Below are 21,616 nucleotides of genomic sequence, written 5' to 3'. Positions count from 1 at the left end.
CAAGAGGCCATTTAAGGAATCTGGTGTAAATGAATCTCGCATCAAGTTTTCCAGAGGGTGTGACACTTAAATTTGAGTGCCAATTTTTCCGAGTGTAATTTCTTCACTCAGTTTTGGTTTCTGAGATAGAGGCCCCAGACTGTTATCACGAAAGGCAAAATTGGGGTGCTGTCTCCCCAGCTGGCGGGACTGCGAGGTCTAGCCCAGCTCTGCTGTTTGTGATTGACAAGATAGCTTTGGCAGCCTCTGCTGGCTTTCAGGAGGCAAATTCGATGTTGGCATCCCTCTACCCCGTGCCCAAGATGCTGTGAGGACAAATGAGGTCACTAATGGCAAACACACACCAACAGTAGTCCAGTGTGCTGAACCAACTATTCCTATTCTGTCCTTGTACAAGGTAGTATTTCCTGGGACAGGGTTTTAGGTAAAAAAATGAAACCAAGACCCTTGACTACTTATTGTTTGTTATTATGAGGGCTCCCTGTGTCTTGATTAGAGGCCTAGAAAACCTAAGGCCTTCCTGTAACAATGCCCATCCATGCTTCAGGCCATTCACGCACCCATCTGGTGGTGCTTAGTTGGGACCCAACAAGATGAGGCTGGGTCAGTCTCTTGCTCAGCCTTGAAAGAGGCTTTGGCACTTTCCTGCCAGCCTCATCGATAACTTCTGACCCACCCCTTTTGGGGTTGAGACACCATGCTCAGGAGCAGAGTTCTGAAAAACCTTGAGAATTTCAGCTACCCTGGTGATCCTGTGTTTTGTGAACCTACTCTAACCTATGCAAGTCTAGTTCCCCCATACATTCCAGGTGTGTGATTGAGGTGGGACTCTTGGTATGGAGCTTAAGTGGCACTGGGGATGTACCAGCTGAGAGCATTCAGGCCTCGAGTCTGTGGAGCAGGATGCTGTGCTGCCAACTCTTTTTTTTTTGAGACGGAGTTCAGTGGCGTGATCTCGGCTCACTGCAATCTCTGCCTCCCAGGTTTAAGCGTTTCTCCTGCCTCAGCTTCCCGAGTAGCTGGGATTACAGGCATCCGCCACCACGCCCAGCTAATTTTTGTATTTTTAGGAGAGACGGGGTTTCACCATGTTGGCCAGGTGGGTCTCGAACTCCTGACCTCAAGTGATCTGCCTGCCTCGGCCTCCCAAAGTGCTGGGATTATAGGTGTGAGCCACCTCGCCCAGCCCCGACTCCCTTCTAGGGCATGTTTTAACCAGGTGTTCTGGTCAGTTGGTCGAGAGACAGGCCAAGTCAACCCTCATGATGAATATTCAACAAGTCCTCAGTAGGGTGCCCAGCACGGATCAGACACATCAGAAAGACAGTGGGCATACCATGCACTCATCAATGCCCCAGGCAGCAGGAGACACCCAAGTGCCACTGAATTCCTCAAATACAAATGTGACTTTTAAACTTTTTCTTTTGTTTTTAAATCCAGGATCAAGACCACAATTTATTATGTAAGACATGGGGTGAAGAATGATCAAGGAAAGTTATGGCTGTGAGTGACATGGAATTAGATGAAAAGGCTCAAGTTTGCTGAAGAGAGTTTAAATTTGGCTTTTGCTCTTGGAAACGTCAAAATAATCATAAGAAGCACTTGTGCCTTACAGAGCAAATAATCCACAGAGTGTCATTTTCATTTTGCAAACAGGGTCACAACAGCAGTCAAATAGAAGCCTGAACACCCAGAGAGTTAACATACAGATTCGATAAGGATAACAAGGGATTGAGCATGCTGGTGGGTTTTTAAGTCAGATCCACATTGAACCCTGTGACCTACTGGAGGTTATAAGTGGAACCCGGGGAAAGCAGCTTTTCCATACAAAACAACAACAACACAACGACAACAAAGAAAACCAGACTCTGCTGGATGTCTATAATACTCATTTGCAGTAAGGCTTTCAAGATACAGGAATTTTTATAGCATTTGTATTTTAAGGATTTAGGGCAAATACATTTTTTTTTCTACTTGATAAAAAGAAAATTAGTACTTAAAAGGTTCAAAAATATATTGATTGAGTTATTTTTTTTTACATAAATAAATTATATTGATTTTTAGGATTTAACAGCTGAAAAAACCCTTTCTGCTTCCACTGGAGGCAAAACTGAACAAAATGTTAGTTAAATAGAGAGAGCAGCATTTCTAAGAAATCTGTGGTCAGCATTATAGACCATCTATGCTACAAGGATGTCATTAAATAGGATTTGTTCAATTATTGGATTCATCTTCTATGATCAGTTATAGAATTTCTGGTTTATATCTCTGATTCATAAAACTGGGACTCCACTTTTTGAAGATACATCTGATTGATTTTTTTCAGTCATGATTTAACAGACTTCTTTGAGATGCTCATTTTAACATTTACATAATTTATAATCCCAAATGTATAAAAGACAATGACAAAAGCATCATAAATAAATAATGCAAAATGAAATAGTTATGTCAAACTTTTGGACCTTCTGATAAATTAGCAAAACTGTAACAGAAAAAGTAAAAAATACAGTAAATTGTGACAACAAAAAGTGAAACTGGTACTAGTAACACTTGCAACATTTCCAAGGGTCCTGCGCAGCCCTGCGCCCCCAGAGTACTGAACCATGAGCTTACTTCAAGTCTCAAGAGTGTGAACTACCTGTGAAGAGACCATCAGAAGGGATGTTAACATGAAGGTGAAAGGACATGGGGAAGTGCTGCTTAGGCAGGTTCTTTCTCAGTTCCTAAACATGGAGAAGCTGAGGAAGAAGAGAAAATAATGTTGACTTGCAACGTAGTTTCGATTAACTGATAATTTGGAATTTGGGTCCAACTGTAAGATATAAACAGAATGGGGAAATTAATGGAGGAGTAACTTTTCACAGCTGTATTATAAAGGGTGGCACACATTTGACAGCTTCAGACACTCTTGATCAAAGGACCTACTAGCAAGTGTCAAAGTGTTGGGCAACTGTCTTCCTGCAGGCTCCAGAAAGAGCCTTATTCTTGGTGAAGGAAAGCCTGAAGTGAAAATCCATTCAGTCCTGGTGCTCTTTAAACACAGAGAGGCAAATTAATGGCTAGAGAAATCTGTAAGCGAACCAGGTGAGAGCAGAGCGCTAGCCGTGTGCTTGTGAAGCAGCGTGTAGCTCTACGGAGCGCGGGTCCTTGCCCCACCCCCGTCGCCAGCAATAACTCATGGTGGGTAAAGCTTTCTCGCAGCGAGAGGAATCTTTTCACTGGTGAGAGGGATGTATAGAAAATAATGCCTAGTCAGTCAGTATTTCTTCTTGCTGCAGGTGTCTGAAAAACCATGAAGGGGGAAATTATATTACTACCGGTAAGGTTTGTTTTTTATAAAGAACTGAATATATGTATTTTCAACCATTAGTTATATACTTGTCTATACTACTCACTTAGTAATCATGATAAAATAGGGAAATATTTTAACTCAAAAATATGCACCAGCACTTCCTTTTTCTGTGCTTTTTGGTTCCCTGTGACATTCTTCCTGTGCAACCTAGCTCACAGAAAAAGAGCTCCTCTCTGTCTCTGTTCTTCGGCCCTTCAATGGTAAATCCCTAGACAGCTTTCTTTTACCATTTTTCCTCCTCAAGTGAGTGGGAAACTTGGAAGAGAAGGGGGTAGGGCGTGTCACCAAGTACTGTATTAACTATGATTGCTGGAATGAACTGGATGACAGAATCCTGTGCCTCCCAGACTAGGTAGACCACACTTATCTAATGAAGTGGTGAGACCCTGCAACTATTAACATCTGTTACCATAGTTCTCAGACAGGAAATCAGGTAGGTAATCTTACTTATGGAAACACAGGTTCTTATGGAGGTGAAGTGAGGGAAGTAACAAACCTTTATGGGATAAGAAACTTACAAGTCACAATAATTTCTTAAATGAAAAAAGTTCTAATTGGTGTCATTGTTGGAGTCTTTGAGTGCCCCCTCCCCAGCCTGTGCCCCATGTTCTTTCTCTGTGGGCAAAGGGGCACTGGGTTCGGCACAGTTCTCATCACCGCTGGGCTCCCTTTCGCAGCTGGGAGCAGGCTCTGGGTGGGAGTTGGGGTTGTCCCCCTTTGTCTTCTTCTTCTTCCTCTTCTGGCTCTCCAGACCTACTATTTCCGAGTGTCTGGCCTGCTGCATGGCTGGCAGAGCCATGCCCATACCAGGGGAGAGGAACATGGATGGGTAAATGAGTCCAGGAGATACTCCTGGGATGAGAAATGGGTTAAAAGCCACAGGACTACTAGTAGTTATTGCAGGTTCAGACTGATCAGAAAATGGACCTGGACCAGGCTTGTCCTCAGCTAAAGTGTCTGTTTTCACATCATGGCTACTCGGCTTGTCTTCCACAGTCTTTTCAGTCACTGCCGTACCACTTTTTGTTGTGCTTGATAGAGACGCCGGAGCAGTGGAAGTGCAGGTGGTTGCCATGGGTGGACTGAGGAGTCCCCCAACACCAAACATCTGGGGCACAGCAGCCATGCCTGGCAGCATCATGGGCAGCATGCTCAGGGTACTTTTGACCTCTTCACCCGTTGGCATCGTGGCAAAGCCTGCTGGAAACCCCACCAGCCCGGTGAGGGGGATGCCTGGCATATTTCTCATGTTCTGAAGTCCTACCAGGTCCATCCCAGCAATCAGTCCATTCATGAACAGTGGCCCCATTCCAGAGGGAGAGTCTGCCACAATGGAAGGAGCCTTCAGGAGTTCACTCCGAGGCCGCCTCCCCCTCCTGCGGGGACCCGTATCTCGAAGAATAGGCTCAGCCAGGGTGTGATTGAACTTGTTTTCTGGAAGAAACCCCTGGTAAAACAAAGAAACACAAAATGCTGAAGGCAACAGGATGGCAGGTGGTCAGCTGAGGGTGATGACCAGGGCTCTGCACTGGCCTGGCCTGTCTCCAGCTGCACGAAGGGTTCCCAGTACAAGGAGCACCTCCCGCCTACTTGTGCAGCTCTCCGGCCGCCTGACTGTACCTGACAGGCTTCTCCCTCAGCAGCTGAGAGCATTTTGTGGCATGGGCACAACTAGGGCACCTGTCACTGCCCACTGGTAATTCCAACATGCTGACTGGCAAAAGTGGCATCCAGTCTGTGAGAAGCTGGCAGAAGAGAGTGGGGAGCTGGAGAAAGCACTAAAAGTGCCCTGGTTCTCAGTGAGACTATTCTGGCTGAGACCCCTTCACCAGGTCCCAACACTTGCCTTCCTCTTGACACAGGTTTTTATTGAAGCAACAAAGCAGAATATGTAAGACAGGGTTTTGAAGCCAGACAGACCCGAGTTTAAATCCTGACTGCAACCTCCTAGCTGTGGGACTCAGGACATGTCAGTTAGCCTCTCAGTTTAAGTAAAAAAGGACAATGGTACCTATCTTTAGAGTCACTGAAAGTGACGTGTTTAATACATTACCTGATCCATAGGAAGCAGTGTTTGCTAAGGGCACATTATTTATTTATTGTGTGTATGCCCCACTCCTCTCTGAATACAATGGGATGTGTACGTTTGTTGAAGAAATGAAGGATTTATTGAACACTGTTGGGGAAACTGCCACCAAAATAAGTGGTGGTTCTCCCTAAGGGAGACCATCTATTTTTTCTCTATTTGGAGGTTCACTCTCCAATTTTCTTAATTAGCAGAGAGCTCTGCAGTAAAGCACTTCCGCTCCGTGTGGACCACACTGTGACAGGACCTGGGCCCTCAACATGGGTGATCTGGCACCTGCACTGGACATTCCCATAACCCATCAGGATGGCTGAGCTGCACAGAATCATGGGGGAGGGCAGATCACTCCAGCAGCATCTGGAGAGGAAGGCGCAGGCTGCAGCCCCGCACCCTCCTTCCTGAGAGTGGAGCTCAGGAGCTCTGCAGGGCAGAGAGGATGCAGCTAGGAACCTGGTCCCTGAAGCGTAAACAAACCACTGCAATTACGATGAATCTTTCTCTGAATTTGTAATCCCTAGAGAGAGAGAGAATTTCTTCCTACAGATGGGAAGCGATTTCTTTCAGGACTTAGTGCCGCAGTCCCTGTGCCCCTAGAGAACTGCATGCCTTTCTCTCTCTCGATTGCCCTCCACACCTCACTGCTATCAGCTAGTTTATCAAGTAGTACATGCCCATGGTATTAAAAAAGGTGAACTGTACTTGTGCAGTTCAGCAGTCTCAGCGTTTCCTCACACAGGGGAGGCGTACAGTTTGAGGACAAAGCCCTCCCCTGCTGGCGCCCTTCCTGACTGCCTGGGCATCTTCTTCATATGGCTCCTGCTACAAAGTCAGTGTTGTTTTACCCCCTTCCCTTTGATTACAGCAATGGTGAAGCAAAATGTTCAGAGTGGCCTCAATGGATCTTGTCACACTGGATTCCACTGAGGTCAATGGTTACCATCAAGGCTAGAATGCGCAGCCTACGGAGCAGCATGAGGCGGGAGAGCTCAACGGTGAGGGGTGAGGCCTCCGGGCTGCTGAGGCGACTCCCGGGCTGCACCTGCGGCCTTTTCAGGATTCTCCTTTGGAATACCTTCCCTTCCACTAGAGTCTGCAGAGTGGGGGGTGGGGATGTGACAAGCAGCAGCTGAGGCTCCACCAGCCCACAGCCTCCTTGTCTGTGGGAATCAGAGACAGGGATCTGGCTGTTCTTCTCAATGGGGCACACTCTTGGGGTGAGAAAGGAGGTGTGGGTCCACCGAGAGACACCAGAATGACCAGAAAAACCCCACAGAACGTAGAGAAAGAAGCCAGGGAAGCTGAGGATATCTCTGGGCTGACTGGCCACCAGGCCTGAGGGCAGTTAAGAAATCTATTTACAATCTGCCTAACGGCACCTACTTTTAACTTTAATTCGGCAGCCCGGGCATTTCCCGGGAAATAAGCAAATCCTTAGAAGACCCACCAGATTTTTATTTAAGGGGCAGCTGTAACCTTAGTTGGTGGCACTGGTTTCAGGTTCTCACGGGCTGTAAGGACACGTGTGTGTGGTGGGTCCCAAATGAGCGGCAGCTGGACTGTGTTGGTTCCCACACTAGTGGGCACTCAGCAGCGAGGGGAACGGCTGTCAGAGGCAGCAGGGAAGGCGGTGGTGATAAGAGGATGAGCAGCAGAAGAGTGTGAGACGCCATGAAGGAAGCACTGATCATGTGTCAGGCACTGTACGAAGGGCTCCAGCAGCATCTCAACAAATCAGTCTATCAGCCCTGTGGAGTCAGTACTATCACCATGCCTGCTTTACAGAGAATTTACAGATTCATAGATGTGTGAAAACGTGCATATCCGAATGCTTCTGAGTCCCCAGAAATATTTTTTGAACTTCTACACCTGTCCTTCAGTTTCCCAAGAATATTAAAAAAAAAAAAAACCCAGTTCATCATAGACAAAAAAGCTTTATGATGGCAACTTTAAGAAAATTCTTCTCAAAAAGCCTTGGTTTGCATCACAGAGCTGGAAGAAATCCCTGAAACTGTTATATTTAGTCCCCTTCGTTTTCACAAGTGGGGCGGTGGGGGTGGGGGTGGGGGTAGGCAGGGTACAGTTTGGTCAGGGACAGAGCAGGTAAGAACGCAGGCCCTGTGGTTCCCAGCCCAGGCCTCTTTCCACAGCACACCACACCCTCTCTTCTTCCCAGCATGACCTGCCACTTGCAATTTGCTAGGCTGGCAACTGCCCACTCTGGCTCTAGGGAGGATCACTGGTGAAGCAATTCCTGGCTGGTTCCTGTTTCTAAAGAGAGACAGTAGGACTTGATGGATCAGGGCCAGGCTAAAAGGATAATTTCTCACCAGTCTGTCTTGAGCTCATCAATGCAAATCACCTCATTCTGGGTCAGCCACTCTGTCTACACAGCACAGTCTCAGGCCCTTGCTGGCATGGCACCACAGCCCAGGGCGCTTCAGCCAGGGTAACCACAACTTGACCACATACCTTTCTGAGCCCTCTTCCTGCAGCCTACCTACAACCGAAAGGCAGAGAAAGATGCTGGGGAGTGTCTTTCCTTTACATCCACAGATGTGCTCTCATAACTCTCCAGAGAGAGGGGGCATATTCCACCTCAGAGGTCTTTCTGTTATGAAGAAAACAAGCCCAGCACTTGATGAATGGTGCCTCCTTCTTGTTTTCAAGCAATCTGCTATAAATCAGATCTTCTTCAACATGCTTTGAGACCCTCCTCAGGGCATCTAGGACCAGCCTATGCCCCAAAGGACCTCTGGCCATGTTGGCCCTGGCCCAGTAAGTGCAAGTAGCACTCTCAGGATCTGGGATGTCAAAAGCATCCTTTCCCTGCCCTTGCTGAGAACCATGGGTGTAGAGAGAATGGTGGGTCCTTTCAGAAATGAGAACTTGCTTAGAAGGCACAAGCTGATCTTTCTTCCCCTCTAGATGTGGAGAATAGTAGCAGAAAGGCCCTGAGGATAAAGAGAATGCTCTTAATTTGCAGCAGAGCAAGAGCGCTGGCAAAGGAAGTCAGCTTTAACCATGTCCTGTGGAGGAGTCACCCCAGCCACCAGCTGCTGCCCACTCCAGTCAGATGCCCCTCCCAGCAGCGCGGCGACCACACACAGCGGCCAGGCAGGCTTTGGCAGCTCTCCCTCCCGGTAATTATACCCTGGGAGCAAACCTGCTTCCCCTTCCAGGAAAGGCCTGCGGAGGGGGCAAAGAGAACAAGGAAAAGGAGCTTCCTTATGTTCAAGCACACTGGAGGCAAATCTGCTTTCTATCTAATTGCACAGGCATTCCAGCCCAAGAACATCCTCATCAATGCGTGGTGGCATTATTCCAACTCTAAAACTTAACTCTGGGAGGAGTTAAGAGAAGGTGGTGACCAGAACTTCCTTTCTCCTCCAAAGGTTAGTACATTCATCCAACAAATGTATGCCGGGTGAAAAGAGACCTAACGACAAAATGCGATGTGTGGCTCTCCATTTAAAAATCCTAAAACCAAATCAAAACACAACCACAACCAGCTCGACAAAATGCGACGTGTGGCTCTTCACTTAAAAATCCTAAAACCAAACCAAAACAACAACAACCAGCTCTAAAAGACATTTTTGGGATAACTGGTGGAATCTGAATATAGACTAGATAACAAGTATTATTAATATGCACGTGTAATAAGGGCAATAATTATGCAGGAAAATGTTCTTTATGAGATGCATGCTAAAGTATTTAGGGGTGATATGTCATGTCTGCAATTTACTGTCAAATGGCCCAGCAAAACCTCAAAACTATACACATATAGGTAAAACCAATATATACATATGTAACTTACATATATAAACTATATTAAGTATATGTGTGTGTATACATATATTTAATGAGTAACCACTAGGTACTGGGCATTAAAAATTGAATCCCACAACCTTCCATGCAGCCTGCGCTATGATAATTCTGTAGACACCACCCGTCCAAACCACAGCACGTATGGCAGAAGGGCCATGTGAGCTCGAAGGAAGGGAGGAGGAGTTCCTTGTGAGATTTAAATCTATTTCTAAAAAGAGGGGTAGGGTTTCTGCTATAAATGTTTCAAATAACTATGTTGAAATCCTGTGCCCCAAGGTGATGGTAATAGGATGCGGGGGGTTTAGAGCGGTGATTAGGTCAGAATGGAATTAGTGACCTTATGAGAGCTGGCTGTCCCTTCCTCCATGTGAGGGCACAGTGAGAAGACACTGGTCTGGATGATGTGGTATGGGGCCTCACCAGACACCCAATCTGCCAGTGCCTTGACCTATCAGTGCCTTGACCTTGGACATTTGGGTCTCCAGAACTGTGAGAAATAAATTTCTGTTGCTTATAAGCCCCCCAGTATTCTGTTATGGTAGTCTGAATGGACTAAGTATCTATGGCAAAGAAAAAGGGTACAGTGTACCCTAGAAGGCCCTGTCCCAAGAGGAGCTGCAGGAGATACACGGGTGCCCCTGTTGGGAAGGCTGAGCTGCCCAAGGTCTCCTTCTTGCCTTATTGCAGGAAAAGGGCCTCTGAAGCAGGGAGTGTGTTTATTTAATAAAGGAGGCTAACACATCTCTGGGAAGAGGCTGGCTTGCAAGAATAGCTTAGAAATGGGTTTTCTGGCAAAGGGTCAGCATCTGTAGGGAGGGATGAACACTAATTTCCAAGGAACATGAGGGAAACGGTTAGACATGGAGAAAGAAACGAGCAAGCCAAGGGGGAACTACGTGGCTCTTCCTGACACATCTCTAAAGCAAGAGCTCAGAGACTACAACAAAGCAAGAACCGGAGATCTTCCCTTGATGGCGTATCTGAGACATCGTGTGCCGAGACAAAAGGAGAAGGTGGGAGGCAGTGTGAAGGGCTGAGGAAAGACAGAGGGGACACAAACAAAGGTGAACCAGCTCGTACTGCTCAAGCAAGTGGAAGAAAGTGGGGGAAGAATCCTAAGAAAAGGGTGGAAGGGACATTTTCTGAGACTAAAGCAAGAGGGGAAAAAAGGGCAGCTTCTCCAACGTGACAAACTGTCTAGGACCCAAGTCTCCCCCAAAGGGGCTGTGGTAGCAGATGGAGATGAGCAACAGCTACTGGTGGAGCTACTAGACCAGCGGTAATCCAGGTGACAAACTCTGGAACAAGTTCCCTGAGAACATTAAATGCCAAACTCTTTCTGCACGAGGAGGAAATGACTAGGGTGGGCGGTCTTTTGGAGCTATAAAAAGAAATCACATTCAAGCAATCCCACCGAGAAGGGAATTCCTACTCCAGGAAAGATGTAGCTGGCAGAGTACTTAAGAGAAGGCATTCAGGAAAGCTTGAGTTTATGGAACAACCTGGGAAAGGCAAAAGTCCCCACGAGGATCTTCAGAAGCTCCCTATTCGGGCAGAAAGTGCTTTTAGGAGGCTAAAAGCACATTTATGTATAATTTGCCCAAGCGCAACACATTTTCAAGTTGAAATGTTGTTACCGCCCCCTAGAGGTTATGACTTTTGTAGTCCAAATTTGTACTCATCTGTAAACTATAATTAACTTGGATTCGTTACCCTAGAAGTATTCTGCAGAAGTCTTTGAAGTCCCTTCCAGTGTCATGATGCTATAATAGGAAAAGGGTGGTGCTTAGAGGCAGCTGTTTTTCATTGCCAGTGAGGCTGGACCAGGAAGAAATGTCTTAAATGGTAGCCATAAAAACCTAAATTAGGAAATGAAAACTTCCAATAACGAATTTTGTTCACTGACAAAGATTAAAATTTCTTCCCCTCGTAACTCTACAAATAGGAGAAACAAAACACAAACCCAAGCTTTGGCAATGGTTTAACAAACAATTCTGTAGGTGAGGGTTGAAAACAAATGACCACTGGGAGTCATAGAGTGCTCAAAAATGCCACAGCACCATTTCTTGCTGCTAATCAACTTCCTGTGCTGGCTTCCAGTCCTCTTGAAAGATGTCTCCCAGTGAACCCCTTCCCAGCTGGGGCTTTCTCTCAAGTGTATAAGGCACGGCTCAACCAGGATGCTCCTCCTGGCCCCCACACTCACGTGGCCTTCCTTACCCTCAGTCCTGGCTCCTTGGGGACGGCAGGAACCCTCTCTTCCCCGCTCAGAGAGCTGATGTCTAATTTTCCAGGTTCTTTACAGCGTGGCCTCCTCTGCTTTGGTTTGTCTGAAAAATTCTAGGATGAAAACGGAGACCAACATTACAAAACATGCTATCCCAGATTCTTCTGATGAGGCTGATGCTTTTCAACTGGTTTTGCTATTGTTCTCATCAATGGCTGTCTGCATAGGAGCTGGCCACGTTAAACTAAGGAAATAGCCACCTGGCCTCACCTAGGCTTTCTCTCCTGAAGCACCAGTGTTCCTACAGTAAGCTGGAAAACAGGCTGTGTGGGCCCCCGGCTCTCCAGACTAGAACACCTGAGCCAATTCACCAGGCTGCCAGGGCCCTGTTAATCCCTGGCCTTTTCCTCTTGATCATTTCCTTGGATTTTATCATCACTGCTACTTGCCTGGCTGGTTTCGCCTGTCTCTGGAGGGTGCACATCTGTGAATGTGTTCTCCTCTTCCTGTGTGCTCTCTACCTACGTATCTTATTAGTTAGGTGCACCCAGGACAAAGACAGTGGTGGGGGGTAGAAGAGCAAGTGAGAAGAGAAAAACCAAAAAAGACATCTGTGCTCAAGAGTCCTCTCCTAAAAATGTCTAGTCTGAGGGACTTAGGACAAAGGCAGTAAGATGACTTGAAGGGAATGTCCTAAAGCAGAGCAACCATAAAACTAAGGACAGACCGTCCCCTGACCACCACAAATGGAAAGTATTAACTTGAAAAGAATTCAAAGGAACATTTTCATAGGTGGCAGAGTTTATGCAACCTAAAGATTTCTCTATGAGCTTATGATACTGTGTGGCAATTTTTGTGGGGACAGGGGACAAGTTCTGTCCTCTTAGGATTTTGCATGTCTACTTTTTGGCATAGTATTTTGAGATGGGCTATCATTTCTATTACTGGAGAATTGAATCAAAATTTAAACTTAAAAACAAAAGTCCTTTAACATGATGTTGTCAGCTGAGAGATTTCTCCCAAACAGCTCCCAACTTCCTGGTTGCCCTCAGCATGCTTTCATCAAAAATAGCAACAAGTTGGCAGGAAGTAAACAGTGATCTCAGGCAGCACCAACAAACACTTACTGCCCCAAAGCCAGGAACTTCTAAGGAGTAGTCAGCCTGCTGCCTCAGCCAGTCAAGCAGACTCTTGCTGGGAACAGATTTCTCGGCTTGGCTGCTGGCTGCTGTGGCTGGCTCGGGAGCCGAGGTGGCAGGCCCTGGCCCCTCAGGGTGTGTGGTGCTCAAGGTGGCCTGCCCTGGGTCTTCATGGACTTCCTGGATGAAGGAAAAACGAATATGTATAATCACGACAGAATGAAAATTAGTTTCTAAAGAAAGAAAACATGTAAGGTGTTATTTGAATCACTCCATCTATTTCCACCCTGATATTACTCAGCTGGGGTGCCTGAATTAGAACCCTACACACACCACTGACCCACGCCTGCATAAACTGTTGCAAGTGATTTGGTGTTCCCTTCACCTGAGCACTCCTCTCCCGCTCTTGTCCACTTGGTACACTTTAACTCCATCCTGACTGCCGGATTCAGTTTTCCTCCTCTGTCACCACTGCCCACTGTCCCAGGCAGCACTCACTGCTCCAGCTCCTGTCCCCACAGCACTTGGTTCCTAGCTCTCTCACATAAAGAAAATGCCACACCACCATTTACTCATCCTCTGTAGTTTGAATGCCTGTCTTACCTCTGTTTTACTAAGGCCTATAATGGGGTCTATAACAATGACAATGCTAAAAAAGTGTTTGCACTAATAAATTTAAAAAATACTCCGACGACAAGGGGGAAAATTTTTATTGGTCATTCCATTGGAATTCTATGATCATTATAGAAAAACTATGGTGTTGCACATCTAAAAAAGGTAACAAACTTCTTAAAAGCTTGCAGGACTGAGCAGGGAAAGAACGTGTCACTTCAGCTTCCCAAATTACTTTGAAAGTCTAAGAGGAAGACATAACCCAAGCAATATGGCTTAGTAGTGAAGTTCTCAGCCAATAGAGAACAAGGTCCTTGGTTTGGTTTCCTGCTTTGTCACTTACTAGCTGGATAATTTTGGGGAAATTATTTAATGCTTTAAAGCCTTATTTTCCTCACCTATAAAATGGGAATAACAAAGCCCATCTTCAGAGTGGTTGTGAGGAACAAACAAGATAATCCTGTAAAGCCTTGAACATGGTAAGCAGTAGGCACTCAATAAGTACTAGCTATTATTATTGCTTTTAAAATAAGAAAACATAAAATGTGATTCCTGTTTTGGAGCTCAAAATCCAGTAAATGGGAAAACCCAAAAAACAACATGAAGCATTAAACAAAGCATAAAAGGGATCTCTCTTGGCCAGGTATACAGTTTCTGACCTTTTCTGTTGTTTGCAAATGATTTCCTTTGAGTTTGGAACAAACTGTCTTAGCATGATCTCCGTGAATCTTCAACCCTCCGTGGTAGATGCTGTTGCCCCACTTTACACAGGAGCAAAGTGAGGCTCAGTTGTAGCCCAATGTCACCCAGTAAGTCAAGCAGAAGAGCCAGGATCACATTCAGGTAGCCCTGACTCCTGTTCTTTCTCCCATACCCCAGTCTTGGAGAGCCTCACTACCCCGGAGAAAAGCCGCTGCACACTCAACCCTGCCATCTTGCTCTGCCGTGCCGTCAACAGTGGCTCTTCTGAAACCCTGGAGGAGCGGGGTTGTTCCTATTTGAAATGGCAAGACCTCCTGGCTCATTTCTCCAGGCTGTAAGCAGATTAAGCGCCATTAATGAGTTAGTAACTATCTACTTCTACAGAGGATGGAGGGCATCTTATAATGAGAGAAAATAAAGCAGGACAACTGAAATAGAGATAAAAGATCCACAAATTATTTTGTCCCTGAGGAGGAAGGGTTTGTTTCTCAGTGTAGAAAGGTAAATGTTTTTAATCTAATGACCTCAGTACCCACCAAGATTCCTGCCTGAAGTGTCTGCTCCTTCAAAAAGATGAGGTCCATCCCTCCTTCAACATGTTTCCGCCTCCCTCTCCGCCTCCTCGTGGCTGCATCATCTCTTCTGAGGCTTCCATTGACAATCTGTCCAGTCACAGGATGGATCAGGCCAGCTTGCAGAATCCCAGACAAGTCCATGCCAAGGGCTCCCTGAAGTGAACTGATAGCCCCAATCTTAGGGGTGCTGGTGCTCACTGGGAAAGGGGATGTGGCTCCTGGGGACCCCTCTGATGAGCAGGAGAGGTCCATAGCTGACTCCCCATGCCAGCCATTGAGGATGATAGGGGTGTGTCCGTGGGTGGCAGAGAACTGCTCCAGGCCCCGAGACTGTGCATCCCTCTCCGCCTCGAACTCATAGGGGCGCCTGTGCTTTTGTTCATCCTTTGTGAATACTGGAGCTAAGAAGCTCTCCTGTGAACACACAAACAGCAAGAGAGGTCTGAATGCCACACAAGTGGCTGAATGCTAGCTCTTTCTCCAGCCCTGATTTCCCTAGGCCTCATATTATTTCCAATCATCTTTTTAGGAGTTCTTCTAACTCGGGCCTCCTCAAACCCGAACAGCTGTTAAAATGCATATTCTACTTCAGTGGGTCTGAGGTAGAGCCTGAGAGTCTGCTTTCTTAACAGGTTTCCAGGTGCTACTAAAGCTGCTATGCTAGTCCATGAACTACATTTGGTGTTGCAAGATGATAACTCAGAAATGCTCAACCTCACCTGTGCATCAGAATCACCTGGGAAGTTTAAAACAACCCAGTACCCAGGATACACTCCAGACTGATTAAATCAGCATCGTTAGCTTGTCAAGGTCTCCAGCTGATTTCAACGTGCAGTTAAGCATGAGAACCAGCATGTTAATAATGTATCTCAAAACTCATCACCCCACCAAAACGCTCACTCCTGCCTTGATTTCCCTAATTTCTATCAGCTTCCATTGTTAGCTCAGTTCTCTAAGGGTCGACCACACTGTTCCATTCATGCTTCCCTTTCCTTATATATTTATTAGTCATGGAGTCATCTTTGTCAGTTCCCCCCTGTCTTTGTATCCACTCTGAACCAACTGGGGTCTAGAACCTCTCTTTATCAATTTCCTGCTTGGACCCCTAGCCAAGCTATATTCCACTCCAGGTGAGCTGCAAACCCCTGCTTTCATCATGCCTTCTCTTGCTCCAATACTTTTACTAGCTCTCCACTACATACAGGATAAAGTCTAAATTCCCCAATCAACACTAATGACTTGGCAAAAAAAAAAAACCCCTATCCACTCAGTAAATACTTGCTGAATGAATGAACTCAACTGAGACGTGGAACACGCCCACCATTCTTTGTTTTGTGGTCTCTCCATTCTTGCCGGCTCACCTTCTGGATCTGGGCTGCCAATGCTGCGCCGTTGCTGAAGCTGTGTTCTGCTGCTTCCGGCTCTGAGAGGCTGGTTCGAGAACTAGCACTGCTGGTTAATACCGGGGTGGGCAGTGTGCCTGAAGGCTCATACTGATGGCTGGAGGGCCACTTCCCCTTTAACACCACGTGGCAGATATTATCTAGGCGGTTAATTATCACGCGGTCCTAGAAAAAAGGATAAAGCTCTGATGAATAAGGATCGAGTTACCTAAATTCACAAAATCCTTTGAGATCCAGGGTCAAGCTTTTCACCAGAAGGAGTCGATAAGAAAAGAGCACACCCAAACATACTTACTTTATAAGCCTTAGAATAAAAATCATAAAAAAAGATTTTTATTTTAAAGCTATGGTACTATAAATATGAGGACAATTTGACACCATCTTACAGTCGAATTAGTTAAGCGCATGTATCTTTAATGTTCAAATGCTACATAACTAATATCTTTTAAAGGTATTAAACATGTCTGAGTTTCTTGTTCAGAACTATTTCTAAAAGGGTTAAAAAAAATAATTCAAAGCTGAGAATGGTTTGGGGGTGGGAAACGCAAGCTCTGGGGTACCTTTGGCCACTCAGAGAAGGAATAGAGAGTTTTCTCCTGTAGCAGCTGAGCAATAGTGGGAGCTCGAGCCTCCTGTAGCTCATCCCCAATGTCTCCTGTGATGCCCGATGTTGAGCTCTTGCTCTCCTCTTCAGAGTACTTCCCTGGATAATCTAGGAAGAGGTTAAAAAATTAATCAGGCACTTAATTGTAGTAGTGAGATACTAGTGATCTGAGAGATTAGGATATCCTCATCTTTTCCTTTTTAAATTAGCTCATTCTGTGCTAATTTATTTTAAATGGAATATTAATTATGATATCTTCTATTTCCAGGAGAACTGTATCAGTTAAGCCATAAAAGCAAATCCTGCTCTGGGGATCCCAACGCAAGTCTTCTAGTGAGCATTTGCATCCACATCCCAACACAAGAAAAGAAAAGAGAAAGGAAATTTTTCTTGTGTATCCAAGAGTGAAAGGAGATGACTAACCACAAAGAGGCTTCTCACTTAGTGTAGTGGTCAAGGGAAAGCTGAACATTCTAACACTTTGAGATCTTTGAAAGGACAGTCTATGAAATGGAACACGGCAAGACGGTGATTAATATGAGAAAGGATGAAAGTCATGAAGCTTACAACAAAGGTAAGACACACCTGATTCATGTAAAAAAGATGCCAAGAAACTCAGAACATTTCAATTACTTCTCTCATGGAAAGAAATGGACATGTAACTTGTTCTTTCAAGCTTCAGTAATGGTGAAAGTTTATCATGGATAGATGTGAATGGATCTTCAAAGATCCACTTACAGGAAATGAACAGAAAATGGCAAAACACCTAAGGCAGGAAAAGTTGTTGACCTCTTTCTTGGTTAAATGACAAGGAGCATCCATCCTTTGAAATGTGGATATTTCACTTCTGAACGTGCAACAAGTCTCCTAGGGAGCTGCAGCGACCTGACCATGAAAAACAGGGCCTTGCTAGGCCTGGTGGACTCAGGATAAGCCAGACAGATACGGCCCAGGTCCTCAAGGTTCTTACCGTCCTATGAGGGAAGACAGCCAGGAAAGAGGTGACAATAAAGGAGCAACTAAAATTATAAGCTGTGATAAGTGCTATCAAGGGAAAGAAACAAGGTGCCATGATAGGGAACAAGAGGGAAAAACCTACTCAAGTAGGTTGTTAGAGAGTCTCTTGGAGGAGCAACTCCCATGAAGACGAGGAGGCAACAGGGAAGGGTATTGTGGACATGCTGAGGAACTAAGTGAGGGCCAGGAGGAAAGTACAAAGATGAGGCTAGAGGGGTGGAACTCATCTAGAACACGCTGAGTCCTGCAGGCCAGGATAGAAAATTTAGATTTTATTCTAGATTCAATGGGGGACCACCACTGAAAGGTTTTAAGCAGAGGAGTTGAATTTCAGTTTTTTTTAAAAGCAAAATCATGTGAGAGAGAAAATCTGGAAAAAGCCAGGAGACCTGGGGGCTGGCCCCGACAGGTGTACCAATTAATTACTGCTCCTTCGGGATTATAGATTTCTAGTCTCAAAAGCAAGGCTAATCCTCTCTGCCCTACCTATCCCACACCTCATGTGTGTGGAGGATCCCTTCCAGGGTCTGCAAAAGCACTTTTAAAAGCATCAGTGAAAGGGACTCCCACCCACGTGTGCACATGATGCTCACCAAAGCTTATTAAGGTCACTGCTCCCTCTACTGACTTAGCAAGGCTGACGCTGCCATCAAAGGACACCAGTTCAGGAACATTAATTTCTCCTCTAAACCATACTTATCTTTACCTTGTACTCACTTGACTGCCTGGGTTTCCAAGGACTGATAATTTAGTTATTTTTACCCTCAACAGGGTTCAAAAAGCAATGTGGGTTTTATAATTCAACACGTGGCAGCAATGCTTTGTGGCCTGCTGTGAGGAGGATCAGGCATAGTTGTAGACTGGCTCCTTCTGGGTTGGCTGGGGTTACAATTCTATCAAGCTACTTTCAATTTGGCTTCTTGGTTTTTATCTTAGCTAGTGTGTAAATTTTAATTTGGGTTCAGACTCTTCCCAAGAGTTCTGAATAATTAAAACCAAGACGAGGAGTTTAAAAATAAAAAGCTAGATAACTTGAGGCTGGGTGCAGTGGCTCACGTCTGTAATCCCAGCACTTTGGGAGGCTGAGGCAAGTGGATTGCTTGAAGCCAGAAGTTCAAGACCAGCCTGGCCAACATGGTGAAACTCTGTCTGTACTAAAAATACAAAAATTAGTTGGACGTGGTAGCACACACCTGTAATCCCAGCTTGGGATGTTGAACCCAGGAGGCAGAGGTTGCAGTGAGCTGAGATTGTGCCACTGCACTCCAGCCTGGGTGACAGAGCAAGACTGTCTCAAAAAAAAAAAAAAAAAAAAAGCTAGATAACTTGAGGGACTTAGCTTAGCTCCTCTCTTTCCCTCTTTAACATAAAATCAGTGCCCCATAAAGGCACGACGTGTCTGTCTACACCCCTCAGCACCACAGTGGACCAGGCATGAAGGGAGTTGTTTTTGGTTTTTTGTTCCTCCTAATAGGCCTTCTTGGATCTGAAAAAAATTAAAACTACAGCTAACAATCATTTTGTTGCTGTTGTTCCTCAGGATCCCTGATACAGTCACTGTATGTCTATTCTTGCAAAGCCCATAGAATCTCAGGGTCACCTAGATTCTTAACATTTTGTAATTCCTTCTAGCTTAAACCCTTATCTAAGATTTCCCTACAGGATCAGATCTATTTTCTTCATTGTTGTAAACTTTTTATTTCTGTTGAGTTATTGAAAGGAATCTAAACCAAATGCACTGACCTTAAGCCACACAGTTTTGACAATGACATGAATAAATGGCTTTTTTGCTCACCTTAACAAAGATCAAATTTATTTGTATTTTTGTTCAGTTCCTGAAAAATTAACTGCCCCTATATTAAACTGCAAGTTCCTAACATCCCAAGGCTCTTTCACTTTAGCCAGTTTGAAGCACCTTATCTAGGGGAAGAACAAACTATTTCCCTTTAACACCATACATAGCATCTATTGAATGAAAACACACAAGCCCCTGCCCAAATTATATGAGTGAGGTAGTCAAAGTGCTATGATTGTCTATGATCTTCTTCAATTTTCTACAACATGACCACAGTTACTAAGCTACTCGAATTTTCAGTCCAAGGCCTATGCTCTTTGGTGAGGGTAGGCAGGTCTGTTTCAGAAGCTGTAAAAATATGAAGCACTCTCTCCCCTAAAACCCAAACCCCCGTCATGTGTGAACTAGTTTATCCAAAATACCACAAGATCCTACATACTGTACCTTGACTATGGCAGTTTCCGTCTCTATCATAATCATCTTTATTCTCAAAATCCACGTCTTCTGATTTGGGCTCACTTCCTTCGAGAGGATATGTGGGGAAAACTTTTTGCCCCTCTGCACTTTCTTTCCAAGGTTCTTTTAAAAGCTCATGCTTCACTTTAAACGGCTCTGATGGAATAGCAGTGGGTTCACCCTCCATGGTGATAGTATTGGTTTTACTTTTGAACAGATCTGGGATATAAGCCTTGGGTTTCTCGATTTCAAATTCATCATTCTCGAGGCCATGCATCCACCTCTCCATGTGTTTGCAGTGGCACTGACAGGCTGCTGGAGGGGGGAAAGCCCTCTGTAGTCCAGGAGTCTGGTTTGCCACCTCTAAGCTTCCTTTCTTGGTTTCATCTGCATGGAAGCCTTGGTTCTTTTCCCTCGAGATGTCAGTAGTGGGCTCCGTGAGATGCAATACCTCTGGCCTTTCCCCCATGCCTACTGCCATGGCTAAGTTTTCCTCCTCGTTTTCCTCCTCTTCCTCCTCATCACTGTGGTTCTGACTCAAAATCAATTTACTTTCTAAGCTTTTGTTTTCCAATAAATCAATTAATTGCTGATCTGATGACAGGTTTCTTTTGGAGTCACAGACACTAAGACTGCACATATCTACAAACCCACTTTCATTTCCTGGATTCAAGGAAGGGGAAGCTAAACACTTGGCTTCCAGCTGGCCGATGCTTTCAGGTCTCTGTCCTGCCTCACTGCAGCAGAGCTCCCCTTCCTTTGAAATAGACATCAACAAATGTTTTCCATTTTTGATGTTTGCTTGAGCTACTCCTCCTGCTTCTAAGCTACCCATAAAAGTGGGGCCGGAAGCTATTTCTGCCTCATGGCCACCAGGCTGGCAGTTCCCATCTTTGCTTATTGAGATGGTAATAACATCTTTTCTAGATTCTATATTGGTGCTTGGGCTCTCCCGAAAAGAGCCTGGTTCTTGGCTGAGCACCTTCTTACCATACATCATGCTCTCTAAGGACTCAGGCAGCAGACTTTCATCATGGTTGATGGAAATGACATCCTGAACTTTAGAAATAAAGTTTTCACATGTCATATCAGGCAGGCTGAGATGATCATCTCTGTTTTCTACTTTCACTAGATTCTCAGGTTCATTTTCAAGGGACTCTGAAGTCCTACTCATTTGAGTAAATGTAAGAGATTCATATAACTTGGAGTTGGTCTGGTAAAGGCAACAGAGATTTCCTGGTGCCTGGGTGTCAGATCTTTTATGCTGGGCATAGTTTCTATAGGCATCCAGGAAGGACAGCTGGGGGTCGTTCATGATGTAACAGTCAGTGCGGTTCAGCCCATGTTTGGCAGTGCCGATGAGCAGGTCTCGATCATGCTTCCCACACTCCCACCAGACTGGGAGGTAGAGGCTGGGCCTGCACAGCTGGAGGCGTTCATGCAGCTGAGGGCACTTGAGCACTTGCTCTCGGACTTTCCGTAACAGTTCAATGCGGTACAGAGTTCTTGCAGCACGTTCCTCAGTAATGGGTTCAACGTAGATGGTGGTATCCGGGGGACCTGGAGAGAAAGGGAAATAAAGCCTATCACTGAAGGTGGCCTCAGACACTCCCTGCCCACCTGAGCCCCTGCATCTTTGGTCTTGGAGTTTAGCTCCCTGGCTCCTCAGCATGGCAGTTTTAGGTGTGTGAGTCCTTGCCAAAACAGGAAACTGAAAAAGAATGGAAGGCTTTTATGAAACAAGGACAGACCAAAGGGGTGTGAAAGAAGAGCATAAAAATTCCAGTTCTGAAAATAGTATTAGTTTCCTTTAAATAAGCATG

The 21,616-nt window shown here is 45.4% G+C and overlaps 1 protein-coding gene across 3 annotated transcripts in view; it reads right to left on the bottom strand.

Moving 5' to 3' along the window:
• Window positions 1-1,422: 1,422 nt before the first annotated feature.
• The window catches only part of CHD6 (chromodomain helicase DNA binding protein 6), a 213,559-nt gene continuing 193,365 nt past the window's right edge, over window positions 1,423-21,616 (bottom strand). The window contains exons 30-36 of one of the 3 annotated variants that reach the window (XM_030825214.1): window positions 19,782-21,353; window positions 16,482-16,633; window positions 15,880-16,086; window positions 14,480-14,932; window positions 12,618-12,809; window positions 11,484-11,603; window positions 1,423-4,799 (exon numbers count right to left, since the gene is read on the bottom strand). In XM_030825214.1, coding sequence (XP_030681074.1) covers window positions 3,903-4,799; window positions 11,484-11,603; window positions 12,618-12,809; window positions 14,480-14,932; window positions 15,880-16,086; window positions 16,482-16,633; window positions 19,782-21,353 — 3,593 coding nt within the window. In that variant the 3' untranslated portion in view covers window positions 1,423-3,902. Of the gene's footprint in view, window positions 4,800-11,483; window positions 11,604-12,617; window positions 14,276-14,479; window positions 14,933-15,879; window positions 16,087-16,481; window positions 16,634-19,781; window positions 21,354-21,616 lie in introns of all 3 variants that reach the window. The other 2 variants (XR_004032897.1, XM_030825215.1) reach the window with 2 other exon arrangements.

This window comes from Nomascus leucogenys, chromosome 13 (assembly GCF_006542625.1).
Source record: "Nomascus leucogenys isolate Asia chromosome 13, Asia_NLE_v1, whole genome shotgun sequence".
NCBI classification, from domain to species: domain Eukaryota; kingdom Metazoa; phylum Chordata; class Mammalia; order Primates; family Hylobatidae; genus Nomascus; species Nomascus leucogenys.
This window is presented reverse-complemented; position numbering and strand designations above follow the sequence as displayed.